This window comes from Trachurus trachurus, assembly GCF_905171665.1.
Source record: "Trachurus trachurus genome assembly, chromosome: 21".
Classification (NCBI taxonomy): domain Eukaryota; kingdom Metazoa; phylum Chordata; class Actinopteri; order Carangiformes; family Carangidae; genus Trachurus; species Trachurus trachurus.
The window spans coordinates 15250056-15267765 of NC_139899.1; the positions used below are offsets into that span (position 1 = coordinate 15250056).

The 17710-nt window shown below is 42.3% G+C and overlaps 1 protein-coding gene across 4 annotated transcripts in view; it reads left to right on the forward strand.

Moving 5' to 3' along the window:
• Positions 1-17710, forward strand: part of tanc1b (tetratricopeptide repeat, ankyrin repeat and coiled-coil containing 1b) — a 101457-nt gene that overhangs the window by 63439 nt on the left and 20308 nt on the right. For all 4 annotated transcript variants that reach the window (XM_083996230.1, XM_083996229.1, XM_083996232.1 and 1 more), the window contains exons 8-12: positions 8291-8413; positions 10604-10885; positions 11410-11564; positions 15764-15995; positions 16858-17024. In XM_083996230.1, the coding sequence (XP_083852356.1) occupies positions 8291-8413; positions 10604-10885; positions 11410-11564; positions 15764-15995; positions 16858-17024 (959 nt within the window). The remainder of the gene's footprint in view (positions 1-8290; positions 8414-10603; positions 10886-11409; positions 11565-15763; positions 15996-16857; positions 17025-17710) is intronic.

Here is a 17710-nt window from a genome sequence, read left to right on the forward strand (position 1 = left end):
CCTTCCAGTGTGTCATTAAGAGGGGAAAACAAGACCGGGTGCCAGAAATAGAAACGTAACAAATAGTGCACGGTTGGTGTGTATACCCTGCTCTCAGACATGGAACACATGCCATAGCTCATGTATGTGTCTCTGCTCTGCCCTTTTACACAACTTTGTCAGTGTTACTGGAGTTGAACATGCCTGTTTGTCGCCCATTCCTTTGTTCCATTAGTCCATACCCTTGTACATCTCATCATTATTTTTCCCTGACATAAACTTGAACAGCACAGCCACACACGGTCGCTCATAAAGCCAACAGACCAGGAAATATTTGACTGTTGATGTGTGTTGCTTGTGCTTGTCTGTCTCTGTGCGTATGTGCTCCAAGAGTTTATGGGCTGATGTCATAGTTATGCAGTGTTGCCCTCTAGGGACCTTTGAAAATCGCACCTTAGGTTTTATGCCGTGTGAAAAAGCCTTGGGAGAGGACAGTGATGACATGAAAAAGACAACTTCATTTGTGGCTCAAACCGATCTGTATCGGTGTCAGGGGACAAGGCATCTTCTCTGTTTATTCTCAAGGAAATTGTATTCAATACAACGATAATGATTCTAAAGAAGCAATTGCTAAAGGAGGTATTAGTTAAATGGATGGGATGTAAGAAAAATGTATTCATCATTGCAGCATTAAGTCTGTTTGCCATAACCCTCCATGACTTGTCTCCGCTATCCGCCTTTGTACACGAGCACATGAGATTACGATATGTCTGCGGTGAATTTGCCAATTTGTCCAAGGACATGGAGATCAAACGTGGAAAAGAATAAAGTAATGGCTGCACATAATTTGCTTTAATGTGGCGATGCAGTGAGATAAAAGCAGATACATTAACCAGTTGTGCCACATCCCAACAGTTAGATGGTCATAAGTGATGAAAACAGGGAGCTTTGACGTACGTTTAACAAACAATTAAATTCAATTTCTTTCCCATGGAGTCTCTGGAATCACCTGAAGGCATACTGTGACGTATGTGAGAGGAGTTCGGAGTGCAACTGCAACTTTTTGAAGTTGAAAGTTAAGGTTGCTGGAGTGTCACATCATGCGCTGGAAAATTGGGTTGATGGATTGATATTCATGTATTTCCCAGAGGTTGTGGTCAACCATTTTCATAGAGAACTATTTTGAAAATGGGTAATAGAGAAACCTCACTCTTTCACTGTCACATCTCCTGACAGCCCACACCGATCATGACTTCATCCATTAAAGTGAAACATTGTACTGCGCTTATATCAGTTGACTTGTAATTGGAATATCAAGGTAACTTAGACTGTTTACAAAATGCCATAATGTTGCAGTACAAAGACCTCATTTTCCCAGAAGAGAAGTGGATTTCATCCATCTGTCTAATGCCAATCAAATGCTGTATAGGTCGGCCTCGAGAATGTTAGCTATGTACGTCAAAGGAATGTCGACATATTACCGACCAGTGTCATTTGCACAGCCTTGGAGAACACACACACTTTCTCACACTCTGTGGCTTGTTTCTCCCTGGGCCGCAGCGGGGACTGCATGCTCTGTGGCAAATTTACACAAATGTTGGCACACACCACCTGTCACAGCAGACAGAGCTGGATTCAGACGACTCCTTGGGAGCAGTTTGTAATTGTATCTTTCAGTGTTAATCTATAGAAGTACAGCACCCTGGCTACTATTCCTCATCGAGAACATTTTCTGCTGTAAGGCCCATCTTTTAAAGCATATTCAAAAAGATGTCACAACTGCAACCCCGACAGGCACCCGAGATATTTATCATCCATTTTATATCAAAATATAGCCGGCTTTAAAGGTCACAGCTGACCCCGTGTAAGGACTGTGTGGGAGCCTGAAAGAAATGTGAATGGCTTTTTTCCTGAATCTTTGTGTTTTCAGAAAACCTCTCTGGGAAAATCTTTCACTTGCTCACTCTGTATGCATGATAGTGCAACACAGTCCCAGTCCCTTTTCAGTATTTAAAAGCCTACTGAGACGGCTCTCAGCTAGCATTTTTTGCTAATTCAATAAATTTCTGCCTCAACAAGGATTTAGTATGGTTCATTATGTTTCAATTCCAGACCCAATCTTGTTTCTTTTCAGTATAGTGCGATATTATAAATGACTTCAGTTCAATGAAAAAATGAAATGAGATTAGGTGGAAATTTGGCAAAAGAACAACTTTAGACATAAACAATTGCCAGCATCTGACACATTTGTATTAGCCTCACATTTGTCAGCATTAGTAAAAAGCAGCAACAATAGCTTTGATTTCATTATTAGGGATTATTTCTTGCCATCCAGCATTTCACAATATGAAAACAAATCTCACAATTGATGGTCTGTTGGATGTATGGTCTTTTCTTTACATGTCCAGTCAGCACTTTAACAACACTGACCTTTTGTTCAAATTGACCCATTTAAATGTCAGATATAGGCTCTATAAATCTATGAATCTCCTAGTACTGTACATCACACCTTCTGCCACCGCTATGCTTCACTACTTTGGTAGCTATTACATACTTCGGTATTCAGAGTTCTATTTTTGAGTCTTTCAAGTTAAGCTTTTTATAAAAAGCTTTCAGAGTCAAAGGGTTGTATTAATTCTGGCCACTGGAATTCCATGATTTTGAAATCTTAGCTTGAGCTCCTTGTGGTTGGGTTACTGAGACGAGGAGACTGAGGTAGGGTCACTGTGGCTGAGGAATGGTGCTACACTGTGTCTGTGGCGTTGAGCTATTCAGCAAAGCTTTGTGGTCTGAGCTATGGTGGTACAGTACACACTCATTGTTTGTGTGTACCCTGAAGTCCTCTGTTCCTCTGGCCAAACTCACGCTCTCTGATTCACCAGTGATAATAGATCCAAGATGTTTTGTCAGATTGGGTACTCGGCTAATTCTCTGGAGTGTTGACAAGCAAACTCTAGGATTTGTTGTTTCTCCCCCTAAATGTTGGATAAGGTAAGGTTGAGTCCTCGTGAGCTCACATCTGTCTTTTATTAGGAGACACAATCCGACTCAAAAATGTTTGCAAAGGTCAGACAGTAATTTTCTCAAATTACAAAATCATGTCTTTCATACGTGTGCAGCACTGCTGCACATACATGAGTTATGGCTTTTTAAATTCAATAATACTGTAGTTTCTTTGTAGCACTGGAGCAGGAAGGCATTACTGCATGTAACTTTTTCATCTGATGTGATGTAAGATCATTTCTTCCCTGGTATTTTTTAAGACGGTATTGTCCATTGTAATTTTTTTGCAAACTGAATACATGTCTGCATGTTTTTAGTGTTTCGAGACGTCCTCAGGTAGCTGTGAAATTCAATTGTGCCCGTGGCTTTATGTAGACATTGATCTGTTTAGACCAGAGATTGAAAGGAAGCAAAGAGAAAACAGATAACTCATTCATATCCTTGAGCTCTCTGAAAAGGTCACAGCCACATCTTTTAAAAGACCCATTTTCAGAGAGATGTTTGTGCCGCTCTGTCACAGCAGGAGCCAAACAAAAACCGTTACACAGATCAATTTGATTGAGTTTTGAGGAGCCGTGTAAAATTCTGCTCTGTGGCACTCCAGTGAAGTCTCAGGACTTACCAAATGCCCAGTCTCAAAGGGTCATCTCTACTTTCTGCCCCAACAGAGCCATTTGTCTGCATTTGATTAACAGCACGTTAGCACCCCGCTAGTGAGAACGATGTAATAGCTGTTCGGGAACTATGCAACTGTTATGACTCCTCCATGAATATCCTAATGTCCCAGGTCACCCCCCGTCCTGGCTATAGCTCTTGGCGAGTTAAGCCAAGTTTCCACCAAAAGTTCCAGGAACCTTTAGTTCCTGGACCTCTTAGTACCTGGAACTAATGGTTCCTGTGGCCCGCTGTTGTCTGCGTTTCCACGAGGCCCAAAGTCCTGGAGAGATTATGTAAATCACTGCCCGCCACAGAGTGTGTGGTGGTCGGCGGCAGCAGACGGAGCGTCTCGATCTCGCTGACTTGTGGCACACCAGGACCGTCAGGCAGGGAGACCAAGACGCCCGGCCTGCCTCCAATATCCCGCCCGGTAAAAAGCAGAAATGAGTGCTCATCCAATCGGAGATGTTCAGTGTGCAGGCCACACCCACATACTTCCTGAACCTTTCGAAAGTACCTTCCCCCCCAAGCAGGGCCGTTTTTGGGGTAACTTTTCTACTCCGGAACTACATTTTGGTTCCCGGTGGAAACACACATAGTTCCAGGAACTAGTTCCTGTGGTGGAAACGCAGCTTTAGTTAGGTGTGACCTGGCCTCTGCTTCAAGTTGTGCATGCACTTTCTTCATAGAAAATATAATTGATAATCTTAATTGTGCTTCTCTGCTTTTACAGTGCGATCAAGTTTTTTGATGTTTTTTTTTGTAATTACTGTAAAGTTAAAAATTTGTGAAGACTTGAATGTTCTCCGTAGGAAGATTCATAATTATTTTGGTGACAACTTATTACTTAACCCTAACCCTTATGTAGGACCACCACCAGATCAAACATGGTTTGTCTGGCTGTTTGGCTCATAACCAAACACTGACTAAAGCAGCAGCACTCCCATCAGCCTGGAAGGCTAAATGACATGGGAACCATACATGTAGGTGCTAAACATGAACTTGTTGGTTTTATTTCCTACTAAAAACTTTTGGCTTTCTTCTTCTTCTTTCTTTGACATTCCTGTATTACATCAAAGTAAGAAGCTGCTCATATGATCTAATCGTATTCTGTCTGATTTTTTTAATTAGATCTAACCGACAACAACTGCTGCTCTGTGTGCTTTCAATGCAATCAGTTGAATATCTCAGGCAGTTTGTAGTCCCAGGCTTTAACAAGTTTCACCATTCAAAAGGTTTTTCAGGTTCACACTATAGATGGTTAAAGTTACAGTTGGCTGTGGCCCCACTGAGGGCAGCGTCTGCCAAACCTTTTGATGGAGGCAAGCTTATCTCAGGCTGAGAGAGAGAGTCTGTGCATCCTGCAGTGTAGTAAATTTGAAATCTTTTACATCTTTAAAAAAAAGGGTACCAAGCTTTATTACAAAAAATAGTCACAGAAGTCACTTCTGGCTGTGTGCGGGAATTGAAACTTTCTTCAACATATTCATTTTTCACCTTTGATCAAGAAAGTGGTCTATTGCAGCCAGAAAATTTGTAAGTTTCCATGGTAACAAGCCAAATTTGCATGCAGGCCCCCTAATTTCCACTTAACACTTATCTGTCTTAAAGCAAAAGGGATTTTGTCTTAACAGGTCAGAGGAAGGCTGGAGGTAGAGGTGACGTTGAGGTGTTTTCAGCAGAGGATTCACCAGCACAGATAGGGATGGATGGCTGATGATTAAGTGCATATATTAACAGTTTATCTCTCCATTAGATTATTTTTGTAACAGTCGTCTAAAGCCTTATGAGTTTAATAACTCAACTAGGTGATATTTAAATACATAGCTAAATGTTGTAACTTCTTGATGAGGATTAGTTTATGATAATTAACACAGTTATGATTTGTCTTTATCGCCCCAAGCTCATCACAGTGTTAAGAAAACTTCCATCTGTGTTAAAGCACAGCTGAACTTCCAGCCTTACCTTACTTGTACAATGTCACACAGTGGTTACAATGAACTCCCCACTGTCTCAAAAAGGCAAGACACTGGTCAAGAAGATGAGTGTCCTGATTGCATTCATTGGTAAAGCAGAGAAGGGGAGTCAGGTCAGGGATAGAAAGGAGAAGGAGGCGGGGGCAGTGGTTGGAGCGGAGGAGTTCAGCCCTTTTCTCTGTTCTGTCATGGGAAACACAGAGGAGAGGGTTTCAAAGGGCAGACCTGCCTGAGGAAAAAAAAAGGGTTCCCATTTTCATCAGAATACACATTTGGGCAGCTTCAAAGTCACTTCAAGCACAGACTTCAAGGTATCATATGTGCTTTTTATCAATGAGCAGAGATGTACAAGAAAAGGAGGAAATCCAGAGACTGGAGGTAAAAGAGAATTGAAAGCGGGAGGGTTGGAGTGATGTGAAGGCATCCTGTGGGAATTCTTGGCTTTGAAAGGATTGTGGATAACAAGAATTACGGTATGACTTGACAAAAAGGAAAAACGGTTACGGTGAAGGACCATGCAATACCACAGATAGGAATTCAATTCAGGAGTTTGTGCATTTAAATTACTTAAGCAAGTCAAACTGAGTATAACTCTCAGTTTTTGCTTATTGGTCCACCGGGGGAAAAGATGAGCCATGTGTTGAATAATGCTCAGTGTGGCTTTAGCTTTCTCCTCTTCGAAAATCTTTGAAAGATCCAAAGAGGAGAAAAAAAGAGAAAGACATTTTGTTGTGCTCCACTGATCAGTGGGTAGTGGGCTTTAGTGCCTATTTGCTGCATAGAGATTTTCTGGCCATCCTCTCTCTCTCTCTCCTCCTCCTCCTCCTCCTCCTCCTCCTCTTCTGTTAACACATCATCTCTTGCCCCTGCCTCTAACCTCCACCACAGTATCCATGTTATATTGTTTCATCCATTTTTTACGTATACCTCTCTGTCAACCCCCTCCCCTCCAGCACTCCAGCCAGGGTCAATGATTAATACGACAGTAGCTGCCCATTACGAACTGTAATCAGCCACTGGAGACTGCATTTCTTGGTTTTCCATTTATATTTCTTCTAATTCACTCCCTTTTCACCCTCTGCTGCTCGATTACCAAATTTTGTGTGTGTGTGTGTGTGAGTTCAAATGCGTGCAGCACAGATAGAGGTCTATGCATGTGTAAAGCAAGTGCAGGGAGGGTGACACTCCTCTGTATTCATTTAGTGAGTGCCTGGATGCTGTGAGTGGCTGAGCGCTGGAGAGGGGGCAGCCAAGCCCTCATCTCAGCAGCTGAATGCTGCCAGTGTGCCTGCATGGGAGCACTGGGGCAGAGGAATCAGGGTTTTTTTGTGCCCTAGGTGAGATCATCCACTGGGAGCACTCTTCACAGATTTAGTCGTGGGATTGCACCCTGCCTACTTGCCTGTATGCCTGCCCAAATCTGTTCCACGCTGGGGACAAGGGGAGGGCTTTGAGAGTTCCCATTGTCCTTCCAGGCTCTGCTGTTGGATGTAAGTAGCTGTTTAGTGTAGCTTTAGTATCGGAGTCATTCAAGTGTTGGTGCTGTGTCGCTCTGCAGTGACTAACTTCATGACACACACAATATGTGTGTTTACCTTTGTTATTTTTTTTCTTTGTCGCGAGTTCGACTTTGTCCTCTATATTTTCTTTTGAAGGCATCCTCTGCTGCAGTTGAAGTAACTACTGTGTGAAGGCCTTCCTTTATTCCCGGCAACGCTGTATTGACGGCAGCGTTTCTCTGTTACTCTGTTGTCAGCAGACGGGTTTTAATTAGTGGAACATTCCAGAGAGAAAGTTAGCGACCAAGTGAGGGAGGGAAGAGAAGAGTTGAGTGTTGGTGACAGTCTCTCACAGCTGAGGCTGATAAAGTAGAAAGAAGCCGTTTTGATTCTGCTCTTCAGCTGGGCCAAGAGAGCATGCTGGATCACCATGGAGATTTGCATTGTTGAGCAGTGAACAGCAGTTGGAGGAGAGACCTAGTTGCACTAATGCACATCTTTTATCATGTTTTAAGGCCATACTTTGACAGGTATTGGTTTGTCATCAGTGGCTCATCAAGTAGTTGCGCAGAATTGAGTTTCAGGACACATCATTGGGGTTGAAAACATTTCCCTCTCCTTCATCATCCTCGTCTGTGCTCTTAGAAGTCTTCTCCATCTGCTGCAAATTGATGACTGTAATAAAACAAAATGTGGATCCAATGTAATTTGAAGCTCCAAGTCCATTTTATGTTCAAACATTGAAGGATTGATCTGTAATAGAACATTTTTTTTCTTTTCTCCAAAACAAGTATAACATAACATTAACAGTAATTCGGATAATGTTTTTTAAAGCATCACATTATTTGCTCTTGAATGGTTGACAATCGACTAACTGTGGTCTGCTCTGCGTTACAGAGCAGAGGCAGACCTCTCGCTGTTATATATTGTGTGGAAGTGTCACATCAAATCAGAGCAAAAAGGGAACAGGTCTGTCATCACTGACGGCTACGTACTGCTGCAGAATACTGGTACCTGCACCCGCTGCCTCAAGCAAGCTACAAGTGTCAGAGCACAGTGGCGTGCCTCCTGTTCACCCATCCTCAGAGATGATAAATGTGCCACAAAAACTCTCAAAATATGTCTTATTCATTTTTGCTTTTTTTTTTTTTTTTTTGTCTGTGTCTCTGTTCCCAGCGACCAGTTCCACAAAGCTGGAAGACCTGAGCTTTCTTGATGAACAGCGTAACACCCCCCTGCGGACATCCATTCGCCTCCCCTGGCACAACACAGGAGGAAGACCACCTCAGGACTCTAAAGGTGACTACACTTATGTGCTCCAGTTGAGAAATACACACCAGCTAACACATTCATCAGCTGGCTCTCTTGTTTTTAAGATAGTAACAATTTATATATTCGTAGTTAGTGAGTCTTTTGTGTTCACAGTTGACCTATTTGTAGTTCATGTCAGTTGATTGTAAATTGTGCAGAGTAGTACGTTGATGTTCCACACCAGCACATTAGATTTCAAATAAATGATGATGATGATGAGGTGAAAGGTCTAGGTTTCAGCTATAATGATGTTTTAAGGGGGTTTACATAATCACAATGGGTCAGCAGCCAAGAGATTGTTGTTCTTTGTACCATTCACAGTATAAAAAGAGCTACGATTCACACAGTGTTGACCCAATGTTGATGTAAACATCTACAATGCAATGCTCAGTGTCAACACTTCAATCTCACGCCATCACTGCTAAATTTCAGCTCCATTTATGTGTTCATGCACAGAGCCAAAAACAAAACTATCCAAATGCTAATGCATTGCACAATGTAAACACCGCCTCACAGAGTGCTATTCATGCTGAACTATCAGAACATGCTGGAAGAATTAGGTGGTTCCTTCGCAGTGCCGGTAAAGTCGTGTCATCATGGTTCCTTGGTTCACTCGCCCATGTCTTGGTTATATGTTTTGAATCCTCCGTCTAACTGGGAGAAATCCCACAGAGTGAATATTTGATGAGAGCATGAATAATTTAACACAACATCATTAGATACTCAAACTATTTAACCCTCTTTTGAAAACGTCTACTTCCTTTTTTCCACACCTCCCGAAGCATGAAGTTGTTAGAGCAGCATCATGTTAATTTTATATCCCTGTGGATGGTAAATCATTACTGAGAACAGAATGATTTCACCTTCTGTATGTATACATAGATTACAGCTGTATGCCACTCACTGTTGCACTAGGGAGTGTGGTCCCATGTTGTCTGTCAGGTTCAAAGTGTTTGGCATCTTTGGCAGCAGCTGACCAAAAGAATGTTCTGTAGCTGAGTTTATTGAAACGTGTGTGTGTGTGTGTGTGTGTGTGTGTGTGTGTGTGTGTGTGTGTGTGTGTGTGTGTGTGTGTGTGTGTGTGTGTGTGTGTGTGTGTGTGTGTGTGTGTGTGTGTGTGTGTGTGTGTGTGTGTGTGTGTGTGTGTGTGTGTGTGTGTGTGTGTGTGTGTGATGTAAATGTTTCCATCCTATTAAGATAAAATCACAATTGAATACAGCCTTGTCATGCTTTGCAAGAAGCATACACTCAGACATCATCTTAAATTTGAAATATGCCAGCAGCCAAATCGAGGAACCTCTAATAGTTTTCCTTTTAAAAAATGTGCTGGCAGTGTTGCTTTCCTTGTCATATTAGCTCAACATCCTGTATGTTTAGGAGCACCGCCAAACACCTTTCCAAAGTAAAATGATTAATAAATCCAATATCTCCTTGTCCAAGCAGCCAGTATTTCTTGATTTATTTCAAGTATCCCAAGTATGTTGCAGTGTATAAAAATAACTTGCAGAGATAAAAATGTATTTAAGTAAGTAATCCATCATGGTGATGCGGTTATTGGCATGTGGTAAAGAAGTTTGGAGAGAAGGGGCTGAGAAAGTATTTATACGTTCATAGAAAGTTAGGACAACATAGAAAAACCTCAAATGTTTTCTGATGTCTGAAAATAGAAACAGGATCTAAAACAAATAAAATAAACCAAGGACTGGTTGTTGGGCCTGTTGGGCCAGTGTAAAAGAAGTCGTAATCATAGCGATAATAGCAGGAATAGCTGTAAAAGCAACACTAGCAGTACTACTGTACTGTATGAGAACTTGTATTAGTAGAGAGAGGCAGAGCTTAGTTCCTGAGTGGACTGGACTGAACAGGGAGCCCTCTCTCCAACTCAGTTACGTTGAGATTGCTTTTAAAGTAGGATTCATTCAAACTAAAGTAGACGTTGAAAAGGGATGATTTTCACAAGTGTTCAGGTTTTTGAAAGGCGAAAACTATTCAGAGGATGATCCATATGCCTTCCTCCTTGAAAATGTAACTACAGCGTTGGCACATTGTTCAGAAACACTGACACTATAATAGTGTTTTAACATGACAAAACTCCCCCTGTTCGAAAAAGCCTTTAATGCAATATATTATATGTGTTTGTGAGAATAATAATAATTTAGATTTGTTTGCTCTCCTCAGCTCGTTTTGCTCCTTACAAACCGGTGGACATCATGCTGAAGCCCCTGTTGTTTGAGGTCCCCAGCATCACCACAGACTCTGTGTTTGTGGGCCGAGACTGGCTCTTTCAGCAGCTGGAGGAAGTCCTGAAGGCCAGCGAATCCACAGAGAACCACGGCGCTGTGGTGGTGGGCAGCGTGGGCTACGGGAAGACAGCCATAATCTCCCGGCTGGTGGCGCTGAGCTGCCATGGAGGCCGCATGCGTCAGATCGCCTCCAACAGTCCCAGTGCCTCCCCTAAAAGTAATTAATTACAACCTTTGTATGAAAGAACTACATTAGTTTCAAGTTGGGTGCATAATTTGGCATGCAGAAATGGAACAAGGATATGTTCACTACACTGACACTAGACTGACTCAACTATGGTTGACTAAATTGGTGACCCTTTAATTTACAGGCCGCTAATTACAGTACGTGATAATGTCAAGAAATAGCCAAGAAATAACAATTAATTGTGTCATAATGTCTAGAAATTATTAGCCTTGACATAACGGTCAATTTCATAGTAATGTCGAGAAATATAGCCAAGAAATAACAATTGATTGTGTAAAAATAACCCAGAAATAATAGTCAATTGCAAGGACTTGGTGGAGAAAAATTCTGGCCTTTACATTACCACGTAATTAGCGGCCTGTAAATTAAAGGGTTACCAATAAATCTCACAAAATAGGGCCTAAGCCTCTTGGTGTTGTGTCTTTTAAACATCCAATGATGAAAATATTTACATTTAAAGTGGTTATATGACATACTCATACTGTTTCTGTCAGGTGGTGGGGGACCAAGCACAGAACTTCCCCTCAGTCAGCCTCCACAGCCCACCCCACCCTCCAGTGCCACCAACACGCTGAGGACCAACAGTTGCCCGGGGACCCCGGAGATGCAGCAGCGCAGGGAGGTGGCTGTCAAACGTCTGGCTGCAAAGGTATGACATCAGCCCTCACCTCAGCATCATTATGTCAAGATGATGAACTTCTAAAGTGAACTAAAAAATAAACATAAAAATCGATGTGTGGTCCATTTACAGACAATTAATGTTGCCATTTACAGACAATTAATGTTGCATTGGTAAATCAGTCATTATTTAAACAGCTGCATATTGCTCATCTATCTATGTTATAGGGGTGTGCGAAGCATCCAGTATTTGTATTTGTGTAAAAACAATGAAAACCGGACATATTCATGAATTCATGTTATTCATGGTGCTATGTTAATTGCTATAGTGGATCTACTTTCTTCAGCAGTATCTGTCCTCCTCTCTTGTCTAGTGATACTCTCCCTCATTGCAAGGATGCTGGTGCTGTGCAGCATTGCATTTAAGTATGTATGAGGTGTCCTGCAGGAAACCTGATACAGGCTCGGCTCAGTTGATTTATGTTTATATGTCCTTATGATTTATGGTTGTTTATATTCATTTGTTTTATATTCAGCCTATGAAATATGGGCCATCTTCAGCAATCTGCTGTGAGTGAGAAAGACTGTGCCACCATGGGTCTGTCGGAGACCTTCAATATCGCAGGTTTGTTTGACTTGAGAAGCAGTAAGACACAGCCATGACAAGAGTTGAGTGTCAGTGTCCGCAGCAGTCTGCAGCAGTACTGCAGTATGACTGAGGATGTGGAGGCTGACAAAAAAAAAAACTTTGGCCGTGGGTCTTCAGCTTGCCCTTTAAGCTCTCAGATGGAAGGCTTTGGCATTGTGTGAGTGGCGAGGACCGCCACAGGGTCTTTCTCTGTGCTGCCATGGGAACAACATTATAGGGAGAATAATGTCAGGATGAAATTTTGTCCTGAACATCTCAGTTTTATACGTTTTTGCCACTTTCTTCGGAAATAATGTATGGATCTTGATGTGAAAATTCTTATTCCTCAGTAGTGAAGAGATCTATTCTATAACTTTGTACAATTCGGTGCAGATCCAGATACAAATGTGGACTTTCAGACGTATTTGGCATTATTTGGCCTTGGCAGAGGTTTGCACTGTACTGATGGCCGTTCTATTTATTAACATTAGAAAGACACCAAGATCAGACTAAAAGCTTTTCTGTGCAAAATGGACCATAAAGCATAAACAATCTTTTTGAGCATTTTAGCCTTTATTGGACGGTACATAGTGACAAGATGACAGGAAACAACATAGCAATAACAATCATCAAAGGCTGGTGACTGGATGCACATCAGGAACATTACAGTTCATGGCAGACGGACACCTTAATCCCTATAGGCCACCCGGCCACCATGCATCCTTTCATTTAAAACGTAATACTGAAGCCTTCCTTGTAAACATTCATTAGTAGACCAAGCAAGAAATGAACACCCACTGATTATTGCTAGTCCACACCTTTCACTCTTCATGACAGTCTGACTACCTGGATTTAAAGATAAGTCCTTTGAACAGTTTTAACATTTCTGCATTTCATTCACTCACACATCATAATTATTGGCGAGCACTTGTCTGTGACAGTTTACAGCAAAGTCACAAACATGAGTTGGACCAAATTTATGCACTGCTTTCGCTCAGTTATGTATGATCAAAACTCTTCAGTGGGCACATAGCTCGTTACTGTACCTGTCTGAAATGTTCATTGAGATGCACCCCGGCGTGGTCTGTGGAATTGCTGCTTGCGGCTGTCTGTTTTACAGTTATTACCTCTACATTTTGGGATGCTGCTTTTTGAAATGGTGGTTTACTGTTGTCACTTTCTTTTCATAAAGTCTTATCTTTTTGTATTCATCTTTCTGAAATCATTTCACTCGCAGAAATGTCTCCTCTGCTGTTTTTAAAACAGCAACACTGAGTGCTCAGCATTGATTGGCTGCTTAGCATGCCATACCTGTGCATTTAGAACATTTTGTAAAAAAAAAAAAGAACCTGTAGATGAAACTGTCAGGGATTCAATAATTCAGCGCTCCTTTGCCTGTCAAGACTTTTACTAAGGAAAATGGGGGACCACTGTGACTCAGAGATCGTTTTGGATTCACAGTTTCATATTTGAGTAGCTTTGTGATGGCGAGGTTGTTAGGTATCTCTCTAACACCTTCAGGGTTGAACACTCTTTGCATGTCATGGATGTCACCTTGAAATGATGCATGAGGTAGCTATTGTACAGCTTCCTTGTGTCACTGGAATTGCCAAAGTTCATGCAGTAGATGACAGACTGAGGCTCATCTGAATGTCCTTTACAGTATCCCTCAAGCCAATTTCTCTGTAAAGTGTTTCCAACAGGCGTTTTCACAGGCACCCTGTTCCTGTGATGTCTGAAAACTGATGCAACCCCGAGCTGCTTCTGTTCAGTTTTGTCTGTTCTTTTTAATCAGTTATTTAAAAGTGGTCTCACAGGACACTGGAGCCAGATTACATTTTATGGTTTATCAGAGGTTTATGCCCCCCCTACACCATGACAGAGACACATTTTTAGCAGTTGTTTCTCAGCAGTAAATTCATTGTTGCGCCGGCAGATAAGGTACGGCAGGTGTTCTGCAGTGTTGCATCATCAGTTGTTCAGATTCTTATTGCTCATTGATGAGGCAGCAGCCTGCATGACTTGTGCATCCCGATAACTATCACTGCAGTCTCCCATGCAGCCATCTATCTGGAGTTATTGCATTTATACAAACACCCGGTGACTTTAATTTACTGTATTCAGCGAACATAATTTCACAGCTCCCATCTGTTGCCCTCAATTTGTGTGACACATGAAATGGCCCCGGAGAGAAGTTTTTAACTGTCTCTGCTTTGTCGCCGGCATATGAGATGAATATTGTTTTTATTCTTTTAAGGTACCACCCCATTACCTCTCTGTTCTTTGTGCATAACATTACTAATCAAGGTGACTTGGATGATGTGCCGTCATAGCTGAAACAACAAACCAATACAGTACAAATTGTACCAAATCCCCAGGTGTAATGTAATATTGGATGATCTTTTCATAAGGATGTAGGAATCCGTTTCTCTGTTATTTTTGAGATGTTTTAGTTCCTGTTCTCACTTTTATGCGTGGCCTTTATGATGAAATGTTGAGCAAATTTATTTCCATAGATTTAAATCTTTAACTGCTGAATTCTGTATTTCTGGAAACCTCCTTCTCTTTTGTGCTTAGATTTGCCCAAATAACTTCTCTGACACATATTATTTTGCTGCTTTTATAAAGAACACACATCTGGAGATATCTGGTGGCTGTGGTTGTTGTTTTTGTTGTTATTGTCCAACAATGGATGTGTTATCTCTGTCTCTAGTCTCTACTCTAACTGACTTTGGACCAAGTCACACATATAACATGGGAGAGGGTCTCATTCTGTTCTATGTATAGTTCTGATGGGATTTATGAACCTGTGGTTTATATTTCCTCCATTAGAAATACAGGACATATTAATACACCATTAAATGTCACAATGCTTAAGCTGCGGTCCATGTTGGTCCACTTTAAAGCGCTGTACACTATGATAACGTTCTGATATTGGCCTCAGGCCTTTCCAGAAGCTGGTCATCACTGTTAATGGAGCAATAGGCAGGTAGAGCCAGCAGAGGGAGAGGTCACCTGCCCCTCCCCTCCTGCTGCCCCTGAAAGTGTGTCAGCTCCTCCAGGTTGCTCTGTAATTAGAACAGTCATACTCCCCAGGGCATCTCTCTTTTCTTCTTCCCCATCCCTGCTTTCTTCTTCTAAATCAGACCTCTTCAGAGCAGCGCAGAAACCTGCTCAGACACTGAAGAGCCTCCATTTAGAAGTCCACCTGGGATCCTCTGTCTCCTCTTCTCCTCTCCTATGTAAATTCAGCTGGGCGACTGACCGAGCCTAACCCTGTGTGATGAAGCTGCACATCAGTCAGCCGGCCGGATGTTAGAATTTGGTCGTTGCTCTCTCAGAGTGATTTGTACTTCTGCCACCTCAGGCCCATCATGGCTAGATTTGATTTCCAGCTATTATGTTCTGAACCTGCCTGAAGTCAGGTCAACAACCCAAGTCAACAAGGCCGCTCTTGAATGTTCCCAGCTTTACCCATTTATTACCAAAGCCAGAACTAATTTCCGCTCTTCATTTACGACTCCAGCATGTTTTTAATTCTTGTTGAGTCTGAGGTCACCCCGGATTTCATCTGTTTTCCTCCTTCTCCTCTTGTGTTGCAGGTGGTGGCGTATCACTACTGCCAGGCGGATAACACATACACATGCTTGGTGCCAGAGTTTGTACATAGTATTGCAGCCCTGTTGTGCAGAGCACACCAGCTCAGTGCGTACAGGGAGCTGTTGCTGAAAGAGCCCCACCTCCAGAGCATGCTCAGTCTGCGCTCCTGCGTCCAGGACCCCATGGCTGCTTTCCGGAGGGGGGTCCTGGAGCCACTCACCAACCTTCGTAAAGGTAAAAACAGTTGCCAGTATTTTTTTTTTTTTTTAATCCCACCACCACCCCCCCTAATGGGGACCTTTTTTTCTTTCTTTCTTTCTTTCTTTCTTTCTTTCTTTCTTTCTTTCTCTTGCCAGTATTTCTAAATGCTTGTTGATGCCGTGCTCTGTTTGTCGAGTATGTGTATCTGAAAAATGAAATGTGCTTCAGACAAGAACATTTTCCAAATTGTAAAGCTGCCAGACTGTTATGTTACTTAAGTATTAATTTAATTTGCTGTGCCATCAAGAGGCAGCCTGCAAACATTACAGGAAGGTCAAATAAGACTAAAATTTAAGACATGAACAAGGGAAAATGTTTTTAAATTCCCCCACAGAGTAGACCAACCAGCTGCCCCTGAAATCATTGAGTCTTTACAGAGGCAGCCAAAGGGGCGGGACTTTCAAGCAGTGTTGCAGATGTGTCCATTCAGGCTCTCTGAATTTCTCCCGCTGTGAGAATCCTGGACTGCAATTGGCTGCTGCTTCAGCGGCGACGCTCCTCATTACATAAAATTGAGCTTCTCTCAACTTCAATTTGACGCTGGCATCACGGCGCTTGCCGCTGCCAACGCTCCCGACACCCGTCGACGCCGGAGTCCATTGAAAATGACTGACTTCCGGCCACCGAGACACTCCCGACGGTTTCAGTGTGAACGTACCATAAGTAAAGGCTCCTACCACTCAGTCTCACTGCACCACTGAGAGACTGGAATTTAGTCACCGCTGTGAAATGAAGCACTTCTCTGCACTCTCACCACAGGAAGTCTAGTTGAACTGTTACTTTACCTCACTTCACATCACCTTATGTTTGTTATTTGCTCCATTTATGTTTCCAGAGCGTAAGATTCCAGAGGAGGACCACATCATCTTGATAGACGGGCTGAACGAAGCAGAGTTTCACAAACCTGACTATGGCGACACCATCGCTTCTTTTATCACCAAGATCATCGCCAAATTCCCCTCCTGGCTTAAACTGGTCGTCACAGTCCGGGTCAACTTACTGGTAAGGCAGGACTCACTGATTACAAACAAAAAGAACAAAAAAAACAACCTTGTTGTATTATATATCATATATTTCTTGGACTACAGCAGAATAAATCATCATTGTTGAGGCACTATTAGATATTTTCAAATTAACCAGCCTGTGTTGAGAGAGTGAGGCATAATCAGCTCTTGTAATTATCTTCATTTCATATTTCTCCCAGTACGACTGTCAACTATAACAACACCCAAATTAAAATAAGCAGCAGCCCATGAGTGGGATCTGTTGTCGTCTCTTGATACTCTCACTGACTGACATCAGACCCTGTAGATTTTGACAAGTGTGACAGTAGAGCCATCTTCTTGAACTGGTCCCCCCGTCATATTCTTACTCTCAACGGAGTCATCTTTGTCAAGTGTATCTAGGACCATTTAAGGAAGAATTGAAGTATCAGTGACCCAGGAATCAAGGCTGTCTGACAGAGAGGGAGCGGTCGGTCTCCTTGAGCACACACACCCCGGTGACACTTGGTGGATGAGCTACAGAGATGTGTGTTGAAATTCACACCGGCAAAGGCTGAGGCTTTCGTGTATCCGAGGAGACAAACGGTGGCCGATTTAATTTTTTTCTGGGATGTGAACCTCGGATAATGATGTGATAGGTGACAGACTGGTATCCACAACACAAGTTATTAATGCTCAGGCTGG